Raw genomic sequence first — 24,177 nt, 5'->3', positions numbered from 1 at the left:
CACTGCTTTTAATGGCTCCTTTATTTCTCCTTTGAAAAAGAAACTCAGCAATACTGGACACACACACACACACACACACACACACCTGAGGTCCTACTATCAGGATGCTTAAATCATGTGACCTTCTCCTCCCACCTGACTGGATTTACCATCCTAAACACAGACCATGCACTTAATAACATCATGATAGAGCAATAAAACAACGGTGGTGAACTCTTTCTTTACCACACGACAGAGGGATGTAGCAGATGTACCCAACGCCATCAGGCTTTCTACTTCTACAGCACATGGCAGATGACTTCACATAAAAAAAGGAAGAAAGAAATCTGAAGCGGAGTCTTCATCTTTATTAAATTCCAACATAGTCATTGTACTTGAAAATTGACGACTGCTGAGTATTTGAAGTGGTTGCAAAGTTAACAATGACATGAACAACAAATGGAAGAAAGTTAAAGAGCGTTTACTGACAGCAAAAGCTCTTCTAACATTGTCATCATTATAAGATGGGAACTAGAAAGATGCATCTTCTTGGAAAGTTGTGTTTTGAAACAATTCTCTGAAAGCATTATGAGCAGTGTCAACAAGACTTTACAGCAATGCACAACACTGAACAGTCAAAGAGTCTCTGAGGCCAACATGCAGCATTTGCATTCAAGGGCTTTTCTGAACAGGCTCAGTAAAAAAAGTCTCAGTATGCCACATTCTGTCATTTACAGTGTTGTGGCCCTTGTGCAGCGTTTGTTTATGAAGACTTTTATCAGCTTACTTTTCTCATCCGGTGTCCAACCATCCAGTGTACTACAGCGCATGATGTAAGCTGCAAGATTAAAGCAAAGAAAAAACACAAAGGACTCATTTTATCATGGAACAGCAGTTTCCACTAAGTATTAAGAACTTTTTTCCTCCATAGATCCAAAATTCACATTCTAATATGTTTCTGGTTCACACAGAAGGAAATCCAGTCAAACTGGGAGGACACTGAAACAATCCCAACATTAAAAGTAGGGATGTAATACTTGGAATACTTCAGAAACTCCATCAGATTTGGCCAGATATGGTGATTAATGTGAGAAGGTCCAGAAGAAGAAGAGGAAAACAAACTAGAAATAAACTCCAGGTCATGTTTGGAAAAGAAATGCTGCTTATTTGGCTTGAAAAAGCTGATGGTAGGATGCATGCTAAACAGTACATGGGGAAGGTAAAACATTGCTGAAAAACTAAATCTTATGTTGATGACAAACTGATTTTCTGCAGCTTCAACTATTAGCTGATTACTTGTCAAGTAAAATGGTTTTATTTCCTGTTAGAAATATCACTCATGACGCCATGCAGACCATCTTCTGAGACGTTCTAAACTAAAGCAGTTGCCACGGTAACCAGTGGTTCTAGATGAGACTAAACTAAAAGTGGCAGAGTGAAAATATCAAGAATCAAGCTGAATAAAGCATTTGGAGAATGGTGACACCCCTATATGTAGGGCAGTGAAAAGCCATAGACAACTTAACTTCTGATCCCATGAACTGCATCAGCAGTTCCACATTATTCATATCCCTACAAATGCTTCCAGGATTAAAGAAAAAAGTCAGGTGAAACGGGCCAGTAAACTAAATGTAATCCTACACAATATGTGTGGCAGTCTGGGAAAAGCTGTCAGATGTGGCTGATGTTCATTTGTGGCAGCGAGACTAAATAGTTGCATGGGCACCACCAGGCATATATCATCCATCAGCATTAGCAGCCGAGCTCTGACGTGTTGATGCTGTGACAACTATTCTTTTTCAGCTGAAGCAAAGAAAAAACAGGGCTCAATGTGACCACATGGCGGAACAAAACACACAGGGTTTAGCGTTAACACTTGCTTCAGCAGCTCTGGGAAGAATGACGTTACTCAGGCACTTCTTGAGTGTGTGCTAACGAACTTTTTTACTTGTAAATGTAGATTTTAAACTGAGAAATACGTGCCTGTGATGGACTGGCGACCTGTCTGGGATGAACCCCGTCTCTGGCCTGATGACTGCTGGGATAGGCTCCAGCTTAACTGGACTAAGCCGTGTAGAAAATGAAGGAAGAAAATCTAGATGTGGAATTCATGACAATTCAAGCAGGATCAAAACATTAGTTGTCTCATGATTCACTGTCACACAGTTTTTTTTTCCACAATAAGATCCCAAGGGATCCTCTGTGGGGGGGACTTTGGCTCTCTATATTGGCTTCCCAGATATTTCTGCTGATGAATTTCCACAACTTTTCCACAACATTTCCAGAAATCATTCACTACCAAATGAGCCATATACTTCCTTCAAATTCCACTGACTTTGAACTGGTCCAGGACTGTCTTCCCATCTGGCACCTTTCCGTGTTTCCCAAACGCCACAGCATGTCGGCACTCCGCTTCAGGAAAGAAGTTCTTGAAAAGAAGGTGGAATAAGCGAAGGCAGTCCTTTGCTTCTGCATGGATTGCAGACAGGTGAGTGGAGGACAAGAAGAGGCCACTTCCTGGACACAGCTCTTGCTTCCCAGACCTGTTCTTTGGAGCCCAAGGACCAGCCTGAGGTTGGATCTGTTCCACTTTGTCCAGAAAAGCTTTTAATGCCTCCAGGTGCTCACCACCTGGAGCACAGCAGATGTTTTACCTTACAGGGACACAGCAGCAAGCACAAGTCAAGAAAAGGAAGAGACACGTTTAAAAAAGAAAAAACATCCCAATAATTACAGTTTTCATTTGTAAATAATGAGCAACTAAAACAGTTCAGCACATTGTCAACACAAGTATTCCATTCTAAAACCTGCAATGAAGTGAGAACAGAGTTTCTGCAGGGAACAACATTTTCAGACCCATTTTAAATCTAATACCTGGAAAATAGAGATTTTCAGGAAGAGAACTTTTATTTTATTGAAATCCCATTTTTAAAATCTAATCCGAACCCCAAATGTAGCAATAATTGAACCAATATCTGTCAGTAAAACACACACAGTTCCAAGTGAGGGTTCCACTCCCTTTTCTTTAAAACATCCTGGAAATCAACATGTGGACCTCAAGCTGACAGTATATTAAGATTATTAATCCCAGTGATAAGAGACCACAGAGTGTTTAAGATGTTGCTTATTATAGTGTCCAAGGTAAGTTACAATATAACAATCAATATGAATTTAGAGCTAAATTGTGGATTGAAATAATAAGACAATTCCCAGCTGGGTTATCTCTTGGTGAGCCGCGGTCTGGTTCATAAAAACTGATCTTCTTCGGTGGCTTTCCCGCTCTTTTGGCCGTCTCTTTTTTATTATTTTCACATGCATTCATCCTGGAAAATAAAGAAGACATTTTCATTATTTAAACTGCTTTCACTGCATGACAAATCCACATTTTCCATGCACATACAATTTATGGAAGTGTCTAGAGGCCGCTGTAAACGCTCGCCATCTAAAATTTACCCAAACTGCGTTTAACAAAGATGCTGCTTCCCTTCTTTTTCCTCCTGCAAGATTCATTTCCTCCATTCCTTCTGCCAAAGACTCCACACGTTAAGCACACAAAAAAAGAAGAAACGTACCACACGACCTGACCTCGTTAAGTCGCCTCACTACGTTGTGAAGTAACCAATCATGATACAGCATTAGCCACCGAGTAGCTCTCTTAACCAATGACCATGCATCATTTGTGACTGATGGCTCTCTCCTAAATACTAAAGTTGGGTTGCATTACAGGGTTCAAAGTTCCGGGGTTTTGTTCCAAATGCAGTCAATATAATATAATATAATATAATAAAACATAATATAATATAATCTTTTTTATGTGGTTGATGAAACAAAATGTGAATTACATGCAGTCTACTTCAAATTCTTTGTGGAAAACTGTTGGTTAATATAAAAGCAGATGCTATTTGCAGTAATTTTAATCAATTCATTCTGCATACAATCCAACATTGAAAAGAAATATTAATGTGGATTACAATAAAGTCAGCATGATATCAGATGATAGGAAAGAAGAAAACATTTCTCTAAGTGGGAGATTTCAGTGAGTGTTTGTGGAGAGCTCTTCCTTTGCTCTGTCTGAGATTAATATGAGAAGCATGAACTAAAGCCCGGATGAGAGGAGATTAAGTTCATAGAGAGAGCTCTCTGATTTCTCTGCCTGAGATCACAAAGAGAAACTAAAGTTGAGAAACGAGGAGAATCATATCAGAGCTTGTTGAGATCTCTTCTAAAACTTCAAATGAGACTACATTGAGATTTGGTGCATCTTATTTCTCCCGAGAGCAAACCGAGACGTAGGAGAAATAAACCTTAGTCTCAATTTGCTTTCAAAGAAATCTCAGAGTTGTCTAGGAGAAAGAAATGAAACATTTTAGACATCTCTTTTCACATTTTCTTTTCCTCTTATGTGATCAAACAAGATTTATTACAAAGCCTGGAATTTCATTTGTTAAAATAGATTTGCAGCCCTTATTAAAAGAAGCCCTCATTTTTCTCCGTAGGTACATTTCAGTAGCTGACACATGCACCCTCACATGTTAAGCAGCAAGAAAAACCTGATAAATGTATCTCCCCTTGTAATGGAAGCAGAAAAACTGCTGCATTCACAGATGCTCATCACAACTTGCTCACAGTTCTGCGTATTATTCCTAAAAAAGGAGAGAAATTTCCACTGCAGTCCCGCATGTTTTAACACTTCCACAGGAAAACTGGCCAATTTGTGTCCAATAAGACATATGAGGAGGTTCACTGCTAGCTTAGCAGCAAACAGATATGAGGAGAAAAGGGAGTTCTTTTGGTTTGGCGCTGTTGTCATTTCTCCTTTACGAGGGGGGACGGTGGCGCATGACGAGGCACGTGCAGCCTGTCCAGACAGCTTAGCTTCCACGTGTACAAGCTTTAAACACAGAAAATAAAAGCACTCACTGTTCTTCGGCATAGTGCTTAATGATCAACATTCATATAAAGCAGTGGTCCCCAACCTTTTCTGTACCGCGGACCGGTTTAATGTCTGACAATATTTTCACGGCCCAATCTAAAGGTGAAGCTTATAAAAACTAAATAAAATGACAAGATCGGCATTAAAAACTGTTGTATTTTCCTCTGTAGTAATAATAATAATGAACGTAAATCCACTGTGGTATCATGTGCAACTTTATTAGCGGTGTCCTCGTAACGTCACACCAACAACAAAACATCACATGAGCAACATCGTTTCTACCCGACACAATGCAACACACTCTGGTCGCTATGATAATGTTTCAACATACCTTCAAAATAAGACACAACACAAAAACAAACTTCATTATTTCGCTCGCTTATCACAGCGGCACTGAATCGGTGGGAGCCCTGAGCTTGTTTTGCTGCAACGAGACAGTCCCATCTTGGGGTTATCGGAGACAATGACACCCGAAGTGTGCTACTTAGATCCAGTCTGCTCCGTAATTTGGTTTTGGTTGCCGTCACTGCAGAAAACCCAGCTTCACACAGATACGATGTCGGAAATGGCAACAGGGTTTTCAGTGCTGTTGTGGCGATCTCGGGGTATTCTGCCATGACTTTCATCCAGAACAACGGCAGAGTTGATGTCTCAAACAGATGCTTAAGGCCCCCGTCATTTGCGATCTCCAGCAGTTGATCTTCTTCACACATCGACATGCTGGACTGTCCCGGTTTGTTGACAAATGGGTTGCGGATCCATTCCTTGGCAGTTCTTGGATCTTCTGTGGTTGGGAAGTAGCGCTCAAACTCTTCTGACAGCAAGGACAGGTGTTCTTGCACCAGCTGGGAGAACGAAGGCGCAAGCTGATTCTCATCCAAAATCCCTGCCAGTGTATGAAACATGCCAAATGCGCCTCTGCTCACACGCCGTCCCCACAAATTCAGTTTAGCTTTGAATGCAGCTACTTTATCTGCTAACTTGAAGACAGTTGTCATCTTTCCTTGAAGGGACAAGTTCAGTTCATTGAGCAGGTTGAATATGTCGCACAAGTAAGCCAGTTTTGCGATCCATTCCTCATCAGTGAAGTGTGACGCCAGCGGTGATTCTTTTTCAGAGAGAAATCTCTGCAGCGGCTCTCGTAATTCAAATACTCTGGCCAGCGATCTCCCTCGTGACAACCATCTTATCTCCATGTATAAAATGAGGCGTTTGTGGTCCGCATCCATCTCTTCACAAAGCTGTTCAAACAGGCGCGAATTAAGGGCGTGTGCTTTAATGTGGTTGATGACTTTAACCACATCGTTTAGTACGCTGCTCAACTCCAGTGGCATTTTTCGGCTAGCCAGCATTTCCCTGTGAATGACACAATGCGTAGACTCGCATTCAGGTGCAACCTCCTTGATCCGAGCAGTTAAACCAGACAGCCGTCCAGTCATGGCAGCAGCTCCATCCGTGCATATGCCTACACAAAAGGACCATTTTAGTTTTCCTGACATATATTCATTCAGCGACTTGAATAGTTCTGCACCTGTAGTTTTAGTCGGCAACGATAGTGCACACAACATATCTTCGTGCGTATCCTCCTGATAAAGATATCGCACATAAACAAGAAGTAGTGCATTGTTGTCAATATCTGTTGACTCGTCAACCTGGAGAGCATACCAAGGTGAATTATTAATTCTCTCCAACAACTGTGTCTCAATGTCCTCTGCTATTTCTTCAATGCGCCGGGTGACGGTGCTCGCCGAAAGAGGCACCTTTGCAATCTTTTTAACAGCAGACTCTCCTAGAATTTCATGGCAAATGTCTTTGGCAGCGGGTAGAATAAGGTCTTCACCAATAGTGAATGGCTTCTTGGCCTTAGCAATACGGTTAGCCACCAAATATGATGCTCTCAGTGCACTCGAATTTGTTGACGTGGTGGCCATCAGTAACTGCTTCTGCCCTTCATTTTCACGTTTTTTCCTTTGAAAATACTCTAAAGGCTTGTCTTTTACCATGGGGTGCTTGCTCTCCAAGTGGCGAACAAATTTTGAAGGCTTCATCGCCTCATTAGAGAGCCGGTCACCACATATAACGCACAGTGGGTTTGGTGCGTGGGAGTCGCCCGTGGCGATAAATCCATATTTTAAATATGTTTCTTGATACTGCCTGTTAAAGGCAGCTTTCCCTTTTTTAGCGGGTGCAGGTTCCTCTTTTGTCCCTTCATTGGACCGTTTTCCCTTTGCAAAGAAACTATCTAAAGAAGTTTGTTTTTTGCTCATTTTGCGAGCTTGGGATTAAATTTAGCGGGATGTATTACGTGAAGTGTGGTGTCGCGGCCTTGACTTGCATAGAGTGAGACGGAAGCAACAGAAAAAAAAAACTGGTCACTTTTCAAAATAAAACATCATTTGTGTAAAAATGAAATAAAATAATGGAAATTATTTTTTCTTTCTTTGCGGCCCGGTACCAAATGACCGACGGCCCGGTATCGGGCCGTGGCCCGGGGTTTGGAGATCACTGATATAAAGTAGGTCATTTAAATAAAGCTCACGTCATGAAAGCCCAGCACTCATGTACTTGATAAAACACGCTGACTTTTCTTCCCAAGTCTTCACTGCAGCTTGTCTTCACTCCTACTGATCCAGCAGCTCTGTCTGAATACCCATGATGCACTTCACGGTAGGGCTGCACCATTCATCGCAGTTTCATCCTCATCACGGTTTTGGTGGCCACCATTAAATAAACCTGATGGTCAACAATATTTCCATTCAGAAGGCCAGCTCTGCTGCATGCGTCTCTGATCAACTACCCCTGGCTGCAGTGTGCAGAGCGAGGCGTGTCTCAACGTGGGCGGGGTTAAACGCCTTCAGCTCCGCCCACTGGATGTGATTCTTCTTCCTCGCCGCAGTCGCCGTCTTCTTCTTCACATTTTACAAGTTTCCATGTGCCATATCTTCACCAAACCACCTGGAGATCATTTAATTAAGGCTCGTCGGCGACACAACGTCCAACTTTGCTAAATGGAGGTAAGCATCGATGAAAAAACGGCCAATTAATGACAATCAGAGTTTTATTGGGATTATTGCTGGATTTTCCAGCACATTTTCGCCTCACAGATGAGCTTATTTGCATCTTCAAATGTCTCATGTTTGTTCTGCCGTTCTAATATTCACCTGGTTCAAGTTCTCCACGACGTTTTCCTCTGTTTTTTCCAGACACATTGCACACCTCCTCTCCCCTGGACCCCGGAGGACACTTGGCAGAAATGATGCTCCGCTTTGATATGTCATTGCATCCGCTAAAGTTTTCCATTTGCTGACTATCCTTTAATCCAAACCTTGTTTTCACACCTCCAGGGTCTGGCAAAGCAAGTGTGCTCAAACAACTGTGGCCTGTTTGTTCTAATGGTAAGACCAGGGCTGTTGTATTATTGTGAAGCAGGAGGATGAAGGGAAGTTAGCATGGTGGGTATTGGTAAGGATGCATGAACCAAGAGATGGACTAAGGCTCAGGAAGCCCATGATTTATTGTCAAATGATTCAGTTAAATGCTCAACCAAAAATGGCTGTGAAAGAAAGCAAAGCAAGGATTAGAAATGATCAAGTCCATTAAATGTTCCCTTTGATAAAGATCAATACAATGTAGAGCTAACTTTATCACAGTATCAATAATAAAGGTGCACATGTTGCCCTTAGCAGTGCTGCCGCCCTGTGAGAAGGACAAAGACTGAATAAATGTGTGTGCATGGCTTCCATAAGGAGGGGCTCAGGTGAGTGGGATGAAAAGCAATCAGGAGTGATTAGGAAGAAGGACAGGAAGGGAGGGAAGGGAAAGTGTGGAGAGATTCATTCCAATTAGAGCCTTTAATTCCACAGGATTTGCTTTTCTTTTCCATTAAAAAGCAGTTTAAAAGTGCCAACTATCTGATTGCTGATTTGTTCCTCTTATGCTGTACAAAGTGACAGCGAGGCAGCTACAGGGACAGGCAGGGTGTTTAACATGAATAAACTGATATACAGCAATGCAACTCTGGAGACAGGCAGGGGAAGTACAAGGATTGTGCAGACAAACAATAATACAGCAACAGAGACAGGCAGGATTATGCCTTGTATTATATATAGCTAACATTCAGAAATATGACATGTATACTAGGGATGTGGAGAAAATATTTCAACATGTACTTTTTGACTTTCAGTCCGCTCTCTACATTGTCATGGGGGCCAAATGTGATTCCAGTGAGGTATGTGGAAATTGGGATGAGTTTGTGCCCGGTGAATACAAGGCACTTTTGCTTCTGGCACAAATCAACCTATTGTGTTTTTATTTCTTCAAAGGAAAACATGCTGCAAATAAGAAGATGGTGGTGTCTTCTTCTGAGAAACTTTCCAATGCCGTAAATGCTCTTTACATGATCCTACTTTTCAAAGAGTTCTTTTAAACTCCACGTTTGACTGAAAACCCTGTGGATTGACTTTTCTTCAAGTTTTAATAGTGAACGTTCATTGTCATTGAATCAGCAAGGTGTGAAGAAGAGACTGCAGGCCAGAAAAAGGCGTCGGGAGGAGCGGAAACTACAGGTAAGAGGAGCTTCATTAATTAGCCATGTATTTAAGCACTTGTTTGAAGACTACTGTTAATCCCTCTGCAAATTTCAGGATGTAGAAGATGCTCCAGTGAAAAAGATGCCTTCTGAATCCATCTCATCAGCTACTATTGAAGGTAGACTTGTTGTCCACACATACAGAAACTGCTTTTCCCTGCATGCTTTTATTCTCTGCTAGATTACCTCGGCTGACCTGAGATGCCCCTTCAAATATAATATTGGATTTCTTCTAAAAGTTGAAGAGGTGGGATGTCCAAGATCTTTTTTACTGTCATTTATCTCTTTTCATTCTATTCCCTCTGTAGGGGAAGGTGACATGAAGAGCAGCAGTGGGACAGGGAAGAGTGGATGCAGCCTTCCTACCTCAGCGTTTTGGGCCATCTCCAGTATCTACTTTGAGAATGAGCTTTTTTCTCTACAGGAAGAAGATGCTTTACTGCATGACACCATAAAGGCAGCCAAATGCTGCAGAACGCAGTCATTTCAAGGAAGAGATTCCCTGCCTGGAGTTGTTGAGATGGACGAAGGACAAGAAAAGGAAACAGTGAAAAAAGTCCAAAACTGTGACTTGATGAGTGAAGGTGAAGAGAGTCATGGAGCTGAGGGAGCCGTTCATGTTTTCCTTTCACTTCAGAATCCACTAGGAATCATTTGGTGCAGAAATGATGGATGTTCACAGCTTAAAGCTCTGTGTGTGTGTGTGTGTGTGTGTGTGTGTGTGTGTGTGTGTGTGTGTGTTTGAGAAGCAATAAATCCAGTGTTTGCCGTTTCTGTTCCTTGAAAAAAAGTCTATATTATGTGTGTTGCATTCCAATGCTCCAGTCATTCCAATCTGTGAGAGCCTTTCAAATGTGCCTGTGGGACGGTGGTTAGATGTCCAGCATGGGGTGAGGGCTTTTACTGCTACTTTTAACTGGCCTGAGACCATGCACTCCTTGCTCAACTCAGCTCAAATACAGTTTGAAGGCCACAGAAATGATGACACAATATCTTGGTGGAACCTGGGTGTAATATAGGATCTATTTTATATTGTGATATAATTTTACATATAATACCAGTAAAGCATTGATCAATAACTAATGTTACAGTCAGCAGTTTTGTTCAGTCTGCCTTTCTTCTTCCTGTAGCCGTGTAGAAATGGGAGCATTTAAAAAAACTTCTTAAAGCAAGAGTGTTCACATCCTAAAATGAAAATAACTAATCATGTCCCAAATGATAAAAGATGTACATGGCGAGCCTTACTTTAATCATCTCAGGATACACTCCCGCATCGGGTAGGTGGCGGTTTTACATGTGGTCACGTGGAAAATGGGAAGAAAAAGACGGCCATGGTGGCGGCGAAGAAGAGTCAGAAAGTCAAAATAACATCATTTCCCACTTAAATCCGGTAGGTGGCGCTATTAAACGTGGAAAAAAGGCAAAGAAGAAGAAAGCAGTTGCGGTGAGGAAGAAGAATCCCATCCAGTGGGCGGAGCTCAACGCGTTTAACCCCGCCCACGTTGAGACACGCCTTGGTCTGCAGGAAGCTGCGTTCAGGACGCAGCTGGTTAACATGTCTGCCAGCTGCATGTGATGAAGCTGCTTAGTAAAGACTTTTCCTGCTAAAAGCCACACCTGACACACCTGAAGCCGTTTCTCACCTTTCAGGCTGGCGTGGAAGCTGAGCCACGTCAGCTTTGCGTGTTTAAGCTCCATCCCGCAGCAAACGCAGCTTTTCTGCATGTTTTACTGTCCTGGAAGAAGCGCAGCTTCCTTCTCCACGCGGCTGTTTGCGCCAATGAGGAAGAAGAGGCGCAGCTGCTGCACATACCTGCTGATCAGCAGCACACCTGTTCTAATCAAGACACAGCACCAGGCCTCAACAGCCAATCAGGCTTCATCACTGCTTCCTGCATCAGTCGTCCATTTCATTCCATTCAAAGGAGAAATGAATGAAAATGAGAAGAAAAACACAACAATCAGCTTGTTTTTCATTGCGTTCATGTAAAGGAGAAACTTTGTGCCACCAGGAATCTGAATTCTTTCTATCTGAATATGAATTGTTCAATGTGAATCTGAACACGCCTGTTTGAAGAATTGCTTTAAAAACTGAATCTGAATGACTGGATTGGAAACTGAATCTTTCTTCTTTTTTATCTTTATTCAACTGAAACTTTTCTTTCCTGAATTCATTCTCATCATTCAGTTTCAGTTCAGATTCAGATGTGAAATCCAGACTTTTGTGCCGCACATCCGGGACCTGACATGAGGCCAAACTAGCCGATGGCAGATGGCGGAACCTCAGTTTGAGAGGCTGACATCCAAAAGCAGCCAACAGCAAATGCTTTTTATGTTTCAGTAACATTGCTGATAAAATAAGAAGAAGTTGTGTCCTTGTAGTTGTTTTAGCTTTAGCATAGTCCGCCCTGGGTGTTAATCCATTTCCATGTGAGTGATCAGCGATGGATCTATCCATCTATTTGGAGAAAACAGGATTTGCTCTTCTGTATCAGCAGCACTTGCAGTTGTCAAACGGTCAAGCCGGTGGAAACGGGTCAGACACTTGTTTTCTGCTAGAAAGCTCCAGATGCATTCCACTTTATTAGTCAGAATTCATCAAGTTATGGTCTCATTTATTTCTAGAAGAAAGAAAGAAAGACAGAAAGACGGGGACAGACGTGCTTTTGGATTTGCCAGCATGACAGAAGTGACTGAGCAGTATCGTCCTCAGTTCTTCCCAATATTTTCTAAATTCTTCTCAAAGTCGAAGCTCTTGGTGAGCGAGCTCTGTCACATCTTCCAGCTCAGTATGATCTCTTTACTGTAGTGCTACAACATGGCATGCTTCTTCCACTTCTTCCACATATGAACCAGCAGCAAATATTTGAATGCAAGCTTGAAAAATCCAAGCAAATAAAGAATGAAAGCTTTCCTGGGATATATTCTGGAAGCCGAGAGCAGCTGTGCTGCTTCTCTTTAGAAAAGAGCTGTTCTGTCCTCAGCACAGTCAAGCCAGCAATGAAGCCAAGCTGATGTCAGATGGAGGAACATTCATCACTGATCAATACAAAAGGCTGAAATTGTCACATGTCTGACAAGTAACTTTTACAAATCACTCCTTCACATCCAAATCTATGTGTCCAATCCAATGAAAGGGAATGATGTCTTTCTCTATTCCTGCTACATTGTCCCACATTTTTCCATCATGTCCAGAAAAGAAATTCACCCAAATGATTCAGAAAATATTGGACTAAAAATTCCACATATCAAGTCAGCTGGAAAGTCCAACATGTGATGGACTGGCGACCTGTCCAGGTGGACCTGCCTCTCGCCCAGTGCTTGCTGGGAGAGACTCCAGCTTCCCCGCCACCCTTAATGGGACCAAGCGCTTGGGAAAATCAACCAATGAATGGAAAGTGAAACATTTGGAGATGAAACAAGTTTGATGGAAAAATCTCCCAGAAATCCCATTTTAATGTGAAATATGCAGCTGAACATGTGAGAAAGAGGAAAAGCCCAAATCTAAACAGCATGAGCCAAACAAACATGTGAATGTTGGAAGAATGCACATTTAAAGACATGCATTTGGGGAGGGGGGTGCTGTTGTGTTCCTCATGCTTAGTGACACCCCCATTCTGTGGAGCAGGACGGGGAAAATGTTTGTGCCATCCATTTGTCATCTCTCAGTGTGGCTGAACACATTCTGTGTGACTGTTCCAACCTGGAGTCATTATTGATCCGGATCAGTGCAGACTAGATATTTATTGTGCACAATCACGCCTCACTTATTGACAGGAGCATCATTTTTATTGCTAGATGAGCGTTCATCTTCATCTCAACTCCACTCAAACCAGTGTGATTTCTAAAGGACTTGAACACAACGGCAGCTGCAACAAAGTGCTGAACAAAGAAGTAAAACATGGAGAAAGTGCAGAGTGAAAAGAGTGGAAAGTGAGTCCATGGCAGGAAGAAAAGGAATTCTTCTTCTTTCTTCTAGTTTTTCAGCCATTGCAGCCATCAGTCTTTATTGGGCCCTTGTCAGGGGGCCGGTGACATGCAGGGGCCTGGGGCCCCGCTACAGCTTTGTTCCGTTGGTCCCAGCTCTCTGCAGCTCTTCACTCGCTCCCCCGTGTGCTTCTGGGACTGTTCTTGTCATCATTGTGACCCCATGGGGTGAGATGCTGCGTGGAGGCCCAGATGGAGGGAGATTATCAGTGCTTTTCTAATAATTGCTCCCACAGCTGATTTCTTCACACCAAGCTGCTTACCTACTGCAGATTCCCTCTTCCCATCCAGCTGCAGGTCCACCACTGGCTTTCTGCTGTCCTTTGGCAGCTCTTTGCTCTTGGCCACAGTGGAGTTTGGAGTCTGACTGGTGGAGCTTGTGGACAGCTGTCTTTTATACTGGGAACCAGTTCAAACCGGTGCCATTAATCCAGGTAAGGAGTGGAGGAAGAGGAGCCTCTTAAAGAAGACGTTCCAGGTGTGTGAGAGGCAGAAATCTTGCTGCTTTGTAGGAGAACAAATCCTTATTTTCCAGAGGAATTTACCAATGAATTCCTTCCAAATCCTACAATGGGATTTCCTGGATTCTGTCTCTCATAGTTGAAGTGGAGCCATGATGAAGATTCCAGGCCTCTTCATGGTTTTCACTGGGAGAACTTGCACAGTTGCTGGCTGATGGAATCTTTTCCTGCTGTCTGAAGGAAAGACTAATTGCTGTTCTGATCAGATGGAATCAAGTGAAATGATGAAGTACAAGGGCTGCTTCCAGCTTGTCTGGAGCTGCGTCTGCTTCATGTATTGATCATATTCAATTCAATTCAATTCAATTCAACTTTATTTATATAGCGTCAAATCACGGCAATGCCATCTCAAGACGCTTTACAGACAGAGGGGAAAACAATGAAGGCCAATTCATAACAGCCTATATAAGGAAACCAACAGATTGAGTTGAGTCCAACTCAATCTCCCATCCTGAGCAAGCACACTGGCAACAGTGGGAAGGAAAAAACTCCCTTTTAACAGGAAGGAAACCTCCGGCAGAACCCGGCTCAGGACAGGCAGCCATCTGCCTCTGCTGTGTGGGGGGAAGAGGACAGAAAGACAACAGACAACAGGAACTGCTACTCCCGGCCAGGGAGACCTGCTGAGACAGGAGACATACATGTTAATGATGCAACACTGTTATGGGGGGGGGAGAAAGAGATAAAGAGAAAAAGAAAGAAGCTCAGTGTATCAGGAAATGTCCCTCAGCAGTCTAAACCTATAGCAGCATAACTAAGGGATGCTAACCATCCCTAGCTATAGGACTTATCAAAAAGATAAGTCTTCAGCCTAGTCTTAAAGGTGGGGAGGGTGTCTGCTTCCCTAACACTAACTGGGAGCTTATTCCATAAGAGAGGGGCCTGATAACCAAAGGCTCTGCCTCCTGCTCGGCTCTTTGAGACTCTAGGAACCACAAGTAAGCCTGCAGTCTGCGAACGAAGTACTCTACTTGGTATATAAGGAACAATGAGGTCTTTGATATATAGTGGTGCCTGGTTGTGGAGGGCTTTATATGTAAGGAGAAAGATTTTAAATTCTATTCTAGATTCAACAGGCAGCCAATGAAGAGAGGCTAAAACTGGAGAAATATGATCTCTCATGCTGGTTCTGGTCAGGACTCTGGCTGCAGAATTCTGGATCAGCTGAAGGCTTTTCAGGGCATATTTAGGACAGCCCAGTAATAGAGAGTTACAGTAATCTAGTCTCGAAGTAACAAAAGCGTGAACCAGTTTTTCTGCATCACTCCGAGACAGAATGTCCCTAATTTTGGCTATATTACGTAAATGAAAGAAGGCTGTTTTAGTAACCTGCTTAATATGTGGGCCAAAGGACAGGTCAGGGTCAAATATTACTCCAAGGTTTCTCACTGTAGCACTGGAAGCTAAAGTAATGCCATCCAGGTTCATTACAAAACCGGAAAATTTAGCTCTGAATTTTTCAGATCCAACGAGAATTACTTCGGTCTTATCTGAGTTTAAGAGGAGAAAATTTCTAGACATCCAAGTCTTTATGTCTATGAGACAATTTTGTAGCCTATTGGGCTGATTTGTTTCATCTGGTTTAAAGGATAAGTATAGTTGAGTATCATCTGCATAACAATGAAAGTTTATTCCATGCTGTCTAATAATTTTGCCTAAAGGGAGCATATATAGTGTGAAGAGTATTGGTCCAAGTACAGAACCTTGAGGAACTCCATGACTTACTGTAGTTTGGGAGGAGGACTTGTCATTTACATGAACAAACTGAAGTCTATCAGATAAATATGATTTAAACCAGCTTAACGCTGTACCTGTAATTCCAATCACCTGTTCTAGTCTTTGCAACAGAATGTTATGATCGACTGTATCAAATGCAGCACTAAGATCAAGCAAGATAAGTACGGACACAAGTCCTTTGTCTGAGGCCATAAGAAGGTCATTAGTAACTTTCACCAATGCTGTCTCAGTACTATGATGAGCTCTAAATCCTGACTGAAACTCCTCGCATAAATTATTTCTGCTCAGGTGGGCATGTAGCTGAGCTGAAACTATTTTCTCCAGAATTTTGGACATAAACGGGAGGTTAGATATAGGTCTATAATTTGCTATCACCTCTGGATCTAGAGATTGCTTTTTAAGTAAAGGCTTGATTACAGCAGTTTTAAATGATTGTGGTACATATCCTGTCACTAAAGACATATTGATAAGATTTAGTAGTGATGTATTAATTAAAGGGAAAATGTCCTTAAAGAGGCTCGTTGGGAGAGGGTCTAAGATACAGGTGGATGGTTTAGATGAAGCTATTATTTTAGTTAATTCAGAGGGTTGGACAGGACAGAAACTATTTAGACACAAGTCAGATCCTGGTTCTAAGGATGCTTCGGAGACCACAACAGGCTCAACATTATAGGTAGAGGGAAGAGTATTGTCAATTTGATCTCTAATAGTGTCAATTTTATTCCTGAAAAAATACATGAAATCATCACAGCTAAGTGAGAAAGGAATACATGGCTCCACAGCGCTCCGGCTCCTAGTAAGCCTAGCTACAGTGCTGAAAAGAAACCGAGGGTTGTTTTTGTTTTCCTCTATCAATGATGAATAATAAGCTGTTCTTGCCATACGTAAGGCTTTTTTGTATACAATTAAACTTTCTTTCCAGGTTAAGTGAGACTCCTCTAGTCCTGATGAATGCCATCTGTTTTCCAAACGCCTTGATGCCTGTTTTAGAGCTCGAAGCTGGGAATTAAACCAGGGAGCCTTCATAATCTTACCTAATTTCTTCTTCTTTAGGGGAGCAACATTATCCAAGGTTGTACGCATTGAAGCTGTTATAGTATCAGCATGTTGATCAATCTGAGCAGGAGTAAGGCTTAAATGGGGACTCTCGGTCATGCTAACACATGGTAGATGTGAAAAAATTGATTCAATTGATTGTTTAAATTTTGTAATATTATTGTCTGATAAACATCTACTATAGTAGAATTTATTTTTGGTCAGTGAGTAATCAAATAAAGTGAATTCAAAGGTTAATAAGAAGTGATCGGACAAGACAGGGTTTTGAGGAAATACTTTGAGCTTATCAATCTCAATACCATATGTTAGAACAAGATCAAGAGTGTGACCATGAGAGTGAGTGGCTCCATTGACATTTTGTGAAAACCCAATTGAGTTTAGAATAGAGCTAAAGGAAATGTTTAAACTATCATTTTCAACGTCAACATGAATATTAAAATCACCTAGTACAATGACCTTATCAGTAGTCAGCACTAACTCAGACAAGAGATCAGAGAATTCGGTCAGAAACCGAAACCGAGTGCTTGAGCTGTTTAAGTCAGTAAACAGAAAGCCAAAGATCCCAAAAATAAATGCAATATATAGAACAGTGGTTTGGGAAGATATTGTGCGCTAAGTGAGTGGTTGGTTAACAGTAGATAGAAGTTAGAAAGAAGTTAAAGGAGCCAACGGCTCGTAGCAATCCGCAGTGACACACGCTAGGGAAACAGGAAATGACACAATACGTTACCGCAACGTCAGCTCCCTATTGATACAAATGCCAGTGAATTGTGTCCATCCAGTGGCTTTTAGTGATCCCAGCTTAGCCGCCACAGGAAGGAAACTAAAGTCCAGAAGTTTGTGGCTCAGATCATCATGCAGAGATCTTCCATGGATTTCAATGAAGATCCATTTCTAGAGGACATAAAGCATAGAAAGTGGGAACAAATTGATGCTCTGAATGATCCCAACATTGCAGTGAATCAGTGGAGAGAAATGCCAGAAAAGATGGCTGATAAACATGCAGCTAGAAAAAGCATGGAGAGAAAAGAAGATTTGCTCCGTGGCTTGATGATGAAATAAAAACCTGGATGATCCAGCAGGATGTGACAAAACGGGCGGCTGGAAAAAACTAGCGCTCACTTAGAAACAAGGCCGGTAAAATGCAGAAAGAGAAGAAAAAAAGCTGCTTCCAAAACAAATGACATGAAGTAAGGCATGATGGGAAGAAGCTCTGGCAGACCTTCAGTCATAGTTTGTGGAGGATTCCTGATAATATTCCCTCTTTCACTGAAGCAGAAGGAAGTTTCAAAGGAAAGCAGCCGACACTGCAGATTCTTTCCAGAAGGTTTTTATTGAGAAGGTAAAGAGCATTAGATCCAGTATGAAGGATTTCACTCTGAAAGGAAAGTGAACTGATTGAAAAACATCTTCTAGCAGATAGAAAGTGGAACGTCCCATTTGGGCCAATAGAAGTGGAAGAGGTGGAAAAGCTCCTGCAGACACTTCAAACTGATGAAGAGTCTGGACGGATGATCTTGATGGGAAATGAACTGGACGTATTGCGGATTCCATTTCTCAACCTGTGTGTCATATTTCCAAGCTCAGTTTGAAAGAAAGGATTTTTCCTCAGACATGGAAAGAAGCTAAAGTTTTACTGGGACCTAAAAATAATCCCAAACCTTTCCAGGATCAAACTGCAGGCCCATCAGCATGATTCCAACTCGGAGGAAAGTTGTGGAAAAACTCTCCGGTTTCTCCTGATTTGCTGCTAAATAACCTGGGTTCCGAGCTGCAAGGCGCCTAGAAAGCGTCTCGCTCAGCCTGGACAGCATCAACACAAAGGACTGAAGACTGCTTGTGTCAAAGTGATGAGAGGAAAATGGCTGCTAGCTTTTTATTTGACTCCTCTGACCAACAGCAGAGTTAAACTAAGTGCAGAAATGCTGCTTGAAGAGCCGAGTCTTCAGCTGGATCTTAAAAGTACATCAGGACTCTCAAGGATGTGAGGAAGCTTGGCCAAAAGTGTCCAGAAATCCCTTTGGTGTCCATTAGAGCTCAAGTCTTTGAAGGTGTGGATGGAGTTCATCTTCTGGTCACATTCATCCGGCTCTCCAACTCGTCCACATGAGTGGGCCAGAAAACTCCCGAGCCAATCAGAAGTCAGGAGCTGTTTGGAAAAAGGTGAATCCTAAAAGGGCCCTGCCATGATGTTCCAGCTCGGACTTGTTTTCTGACAAGTCTCTGCAGCCCAAAGCACAGAGATGCTAGCTCCTTCCAGAGCCCATAGGAAGAAGACATCCTGGCAGTTTGCAAGCGCTTTTATCACACCTGCTTCCACATCATCATCACTGGACATTTGGAGTCCCTTTCCATCATCTTTGACAGACATTTTGTCGTTTTTTAGCCTTCCTCTCAGCAACACATCATATGTTGACCTGATGGTTTACTAATGATGTCAGCACCTTTAAGCCTGCTGAGCTCCCATGCTATCTGACTGAACTTTCTAACCCTCCGCTCTTACAAAGTCAGCATGAAGAAATGGAAGAAGTGGCTTCTTAACAGAGTAAAACAAATTCTGCAAGCCAACACAATATAACTCATTAACTATCAACACATGTAGCTCACATAGTAATCAATTACTGAAACCGGAGCTTCTTTGTTTTTTTTTCCTTTTTGTCACTCACTTGTCCTGCTAGTTCCATATGAGAAATGTATTGCTTCGCGCAGCTGTTCAATTCAATTCAATTCAATTCAATTCAATTCAATTCAATTAAACTCAATTCAATTCAATTCAATTCAATTCAATTCAATTCAATTCAATTCAATTCAACTCAATTCAATTCAATTCAATTTAATTCAACTTTATTTATATAACGTCAATTCACAGCAATGCCATCTCAAGACGCTTTACAGACAAAGAAAACATAATGAAGCCAATTCATAACAGCCTATATAAGGAAACCAACAGATTGAGTTGAGTCCAACTCAATCTCCCATCCTGAGCAAGCACACTGGCGACAGTAGGAAGGAAAAAAGTCCCTTTTAACAGGAAGGAAACCTCCGGCAGCCACAGGGAGAGTGTACAGACTTCTAATCCTGGATATGAATTTAAACCAAATCTAAAACACTAGAAATTTAAAAAGATCATCCCACTCCACCTGATTAAAGGCTTTCTCAGCATAAAGTAAAATTATAATCTCTCCATTAATGTGGGTGGATGGAGATGGGCAGTATAGAGTATTACACAGGCGTCTAACAGTGAAAAAAGAACAGAGACCTTTTATAAATCCTGTCTGACTGGGGGAAATGGTTGTTGGTATTACCTTCTCAACAACGTGCCAACAATAGCAACAATTTTAGCATCAATGTCGAGGAGAGAAACAGGGTGATGTAAGCTACAGCCAACCAGGACAGATATAACTGCTTCACGCATGGACAGTGGCATGGCACTGAAGGCCAAAGACTCCTCAAACACTGACAGTCGTATAAAGGAAAGTAGTTTTCATTTTTTGTTTGGATTGCTGATGTTATTTCTGTAACTAAAGTGTTGGGGGGGGACGGTTAGTGGGTAACATCTTTTCAGGAACATCTGGGCTTATTTCAGCAGGACAACATGAAGCCACATCCTGCAGATGTTCCAGCTGCTTCACAGTAAAAGATTGGGGTCCTGGACTGTCCGGCCTGCAGTCCAGACCTCTCCCTGTGAAAATGTGGCGCATTATGAAGCCCAGAATTCCTGAACAGAGAGCCGGACTGTTGAGCAGCTGAAGTTGGACATCAAGCCAGAATGAGAAGGAATTCCACCAACAAAGCTTCAACAATCAGTGTGGTCAGTTCCCAGATGCTGACTGAGTTTTAAAAGGAAAGGTGATGTAACACAGAGGTAAACATGATCCTGCTGCAGCTTTACTGGGTCCTGTTGCTGCAGGAAATTCCACATGACTCAATATTAGTAAAATGTTGATCAGTTTGAACATTAATATCTGGACTTTGTCGTGTTTTCAGTAGAATAAAACTTTAAAGGGATATAAAACCATTATATTCTGTGTTTATGTTTTAAGGTCTGAAGTTCATCAGAACTGAGGTTGTACCTGATACGATGAGTTGAAACTTCTGAGACAATAAATAGACATAAAGTTGATTATTAACTGTGATTCAGTTGCTGTTTTATGCTGATATCACTGCTGTTATCAAGGGATTTTTCCTTCCTCAGAACTGAGGAATAAACTGTGTGATGAACGCTGGTAACGTCTGCCAGACTGTTTATGACAAGTCGTTTCCAGCTGAGGGGTCTCCATGAGGATAAAACTGATGCCCAAACAAGGATGTGCATGTTGGGATTCTGGTTGCTACTGGTTTTCTGCTGCTGGGATAGTGCTGGTGCTGGTTGGAGGTTCCACTCAGCTGGTGTTAATGGTAGACGCCGTTCAGCTGCTGCTGATTGGCTCAGCCTACTGAAGAGCCAATCAGCAGTTGGCAGATGGTTGTCTTATCCAGGTGAAGGACTCCATGTCCAGTCAGAAAGAAGATCTGGTTGTTTGGTCTGCTGCACTGCCAACACCTCCGTTTGTTGGGACGCCTCTGAGGACTTTGGACTCTTTCTGTCCTGCTGTCTGGTCCGTCCTGCTTCCTGCCTGATTACCTGCAAACCTTAACAGAGGACTCTGGACTCTGGACTCTCCATGTGCCAAACTGGTTTGAGAGACCAGAACCAGAACTAAAGGCTTCCAGAGCTCCAGTTCCAGGTCCAGGATCAGTTTTCTGTCTCTTGGTGGAAACCTCCAGCAGTGCTGAACAGTTCAGCTCCAACAGGACCGTGAATTCCTCCATCTGAAGGTAAAACTGAAGACTTTCACCTGCTTTCATTGATCAGACTGAGGTTCCAGAATAATCCAGAACCACAGGGAGGACAGGAGGTCCAGCAGAACCACAGGGAGGACAGGAGGTCCAGCAGAACAGCAGGGAGGACAGGAGGTCCAGCAGGGAGGACAGGAGGTCCAGCAGGGAGGACAGGAGGTCCAGCAGAACCGCAGGGAGGGCAGGAGGTCCAGCAGAACCGCAGGGAGGGCAGGAGGTCCAGCAGAACCGCAGGGAGGGCAGGAGGTCCAGCAGAACCGCAGGGAGGGCAGGAGGTCCAGCAGAACCACAGGGAGGACAGGAGGGAACAAAGACCAGAAGAATCAGAGAGAAGCAGGAAGTCCAGAAAAACAAGTGGATCAACAGCAGCAAAGTAAATGTGAGAAGCTGAAAAGTCGGTCATGTCAGAATCTTCCTATAATGTCTGATTATGTGGAAAAGATGAAGAGTTTATCTGAACGTTTGGAATCCGGCTTTCCTACATGCAGGTACAGGTAGAGACACATTTCCTCCTGAAGTCTCCGTTCAGACTAAACCTCTGACAATATTTTACACTTGGCATCAGATATCGACTGGTTCTGCTTCAAAGTAGGAATTTCTTCTTCTATGGAGGAGTAAGAGCCTCCTTATTAAAATATGTCATGAAATAATCACTTAAATGTCTCATTAATTCATTAAAATAGGAATTAAACACATAAATGTCTCAAACTGTTTAAAATACATTCATCTTATGAAAAAAACTTCATAATTATTTTGCTATTTTATAGTTTCATGTTCTGGTGTTCAGTTCATCATGAATTCATTTTATCTGTCAGTCCATCAAAGTGGGCGGGGCTAGCACTAATCTAGTCCAATCAGAAGCTTTGGTAGAGACGTGGAGAGAAACATGGAGGATGTGCATTATGGAGAGGAGACAGACAGACGGACCAGGTCTCTATACTGGTCACATATGCCAGCATCAAACTGTTGAGTGGACTCAGTGTTTTTCATGGTGTGTGTGTGTGTGTGTGTGTGTGTGTGTGTGTGTGTGTGTGTGTGTGTGTGTATTGGAAGTGTGCTTCGTCTGCATTTCTCTAGTATGTGAAGTTTCTGAAGTATTTCATTTGCCACACTGGACCAGATGACTGAACAGTAATGCAGGTTGGAAAAGATGAATGATGGGTAAAAATGTTGCTTTTCTTCTAAGTGCTGTTATTATTCCTTCCTTTCTCTCTGTAATTTATCATCATGTTTGTTCCACCTTCATCTGGAATCTATAATAATAGCAAGAAGTTTGGTTCCTTGTACTTGTTCGATGGCGATGTGGTTTATTTTCAGGTTTAGTTTTGGATTCAAGCTGATTGAATGTTTTCAGCTGATGATCATCTTTTGGTTTTTGTTGTGTTAAGAACTGGTTGATTTTCTCCAACTCACTGAGTCACAACATTCGCCACATTATTTATGACTCTGTTCACTTCAATAATAATAATAATAAAGCAAGTCTCTAACTGTATGGCTGTATTTTGAGGCGGTGTGGTGTGAAAATGCTCCCAAACTGCTGCGGAGCTTTGCTTTGTAGGTGATTCTCCTCTCTAGGCAGTGCTGTCAGTCAGTCTCCTGCAGGCATTGATCCTGCACGTTGCTTCTGATCACGCAGGACACTTCCGCTTTTTCCCGACACATTTGCAGTGACTCAGATTGCTCCCCGAGGCATCACATGACTTCAGAGAAACTGGAACTCCTTGCTTTTTGGTCATGTGATTATTTTAAAAAAGCAGTCTGGACCTGGAAGCGGGCTCCATTTGGCCACGCCCCCTTTGCTTGATGCAGGTTTCAGACGTGACATGACGAGTTAAAGCTCCCCTCTGCATCTCAGGTGAATGTTTCCAGAGTTTTCCAGCTTTCCAGGGGAGCCGGGCTGTCTGTAGACCCCCTCAGGTTCCTGCTGAACTGAGTCACATGTGCAGTTTAACGGCAACACTGCTGACAGAAACACACCCATCTGCTGTTTGGCTCCACAACCTCTTCATTTTACACACCTGCATTTTAAACACACACCTTGAACCTTGGAGTTCAACAAATCTTCTCTTTTATACGGGATTTTTCTTGAAACCACGCCTGTGTCTGCTTCGCCCTGAGCAGTAAACAGCGTGACCTTCGTCAGGACTCAGCTGCTGTTAGATTGTAGAGAGAAGAGCTGACAGAGTTCAACACCTGCAGTGGAAACAAGACAGAAAGTCCAGCAGCGACTCATCTAAACTGACTGAACCACAACCACTGTTGAAGCTGGATTTCATTTGTTTTGTTTGATTCAAACTTTATTATTTCAGTTTGCAGAAGATTATCGATGAATCATCTCTTCTTCTTTAAGTCGAGCTGCTGCAGGAAGATCTCAGTGTGTGCAGCTGTGATGGAGTGTGTGAAAACCATGAAGACGAGGGCTGACTAACAGGAAGTAGTTTACCGGATCAGAACCTACAGGGTGTGATTCTGCTGCTCCTTCAGTCAGACTTTCCATCCAAACTACAATCACTTCAAACCAATCAGCTGAACCTGCT

At 42.5% G+C, this 24,177-nt stretch overlaps 1 protein-coding gene across 1 annotated transcript; it reads right to left on the bottom strand.

Moving 5' to 3' along the window:
- Positions 1-2,299: 2,299 nt before the first annotated feature.
- On the bottom strand, positions 2,300-6,960 carry LOC306765676 (SCAN domain-containing protein 3-like; the record flags this gene model as incomplete). The annotated part of the gene is made up of 2 exons (XM_079253160.1): positions 2,300-2,610; positions 5,244-6,960. The coding sequence occupies 2 exons, from the start codon at positions 6,958-6,960 to the stop codon at positions 2,300-2,302; spliced, it is 2,028 nt and encodes a 675-aa protein (XP_079109286.1).
- Positions 6,961-24,177: the final 17,217 nt, after the last annotated feature.

This window comes from Telmatherina bonti (assembly GCF_933228915.1).
Source record: "Telmatherina bonti genome assembly, chromosome: 14".
NCBI lineage: Eukaryota > Metazoa > Chordata > Actinopteri > Atheriniformes > Telmatherinidae > Telmatherina > Telmatherina bonti.
The sequence above is the reverse complement of the archived record's forward strand: the minus strand, read 5'-3'. Positions and strand labels throughout refer to the sequence as shown.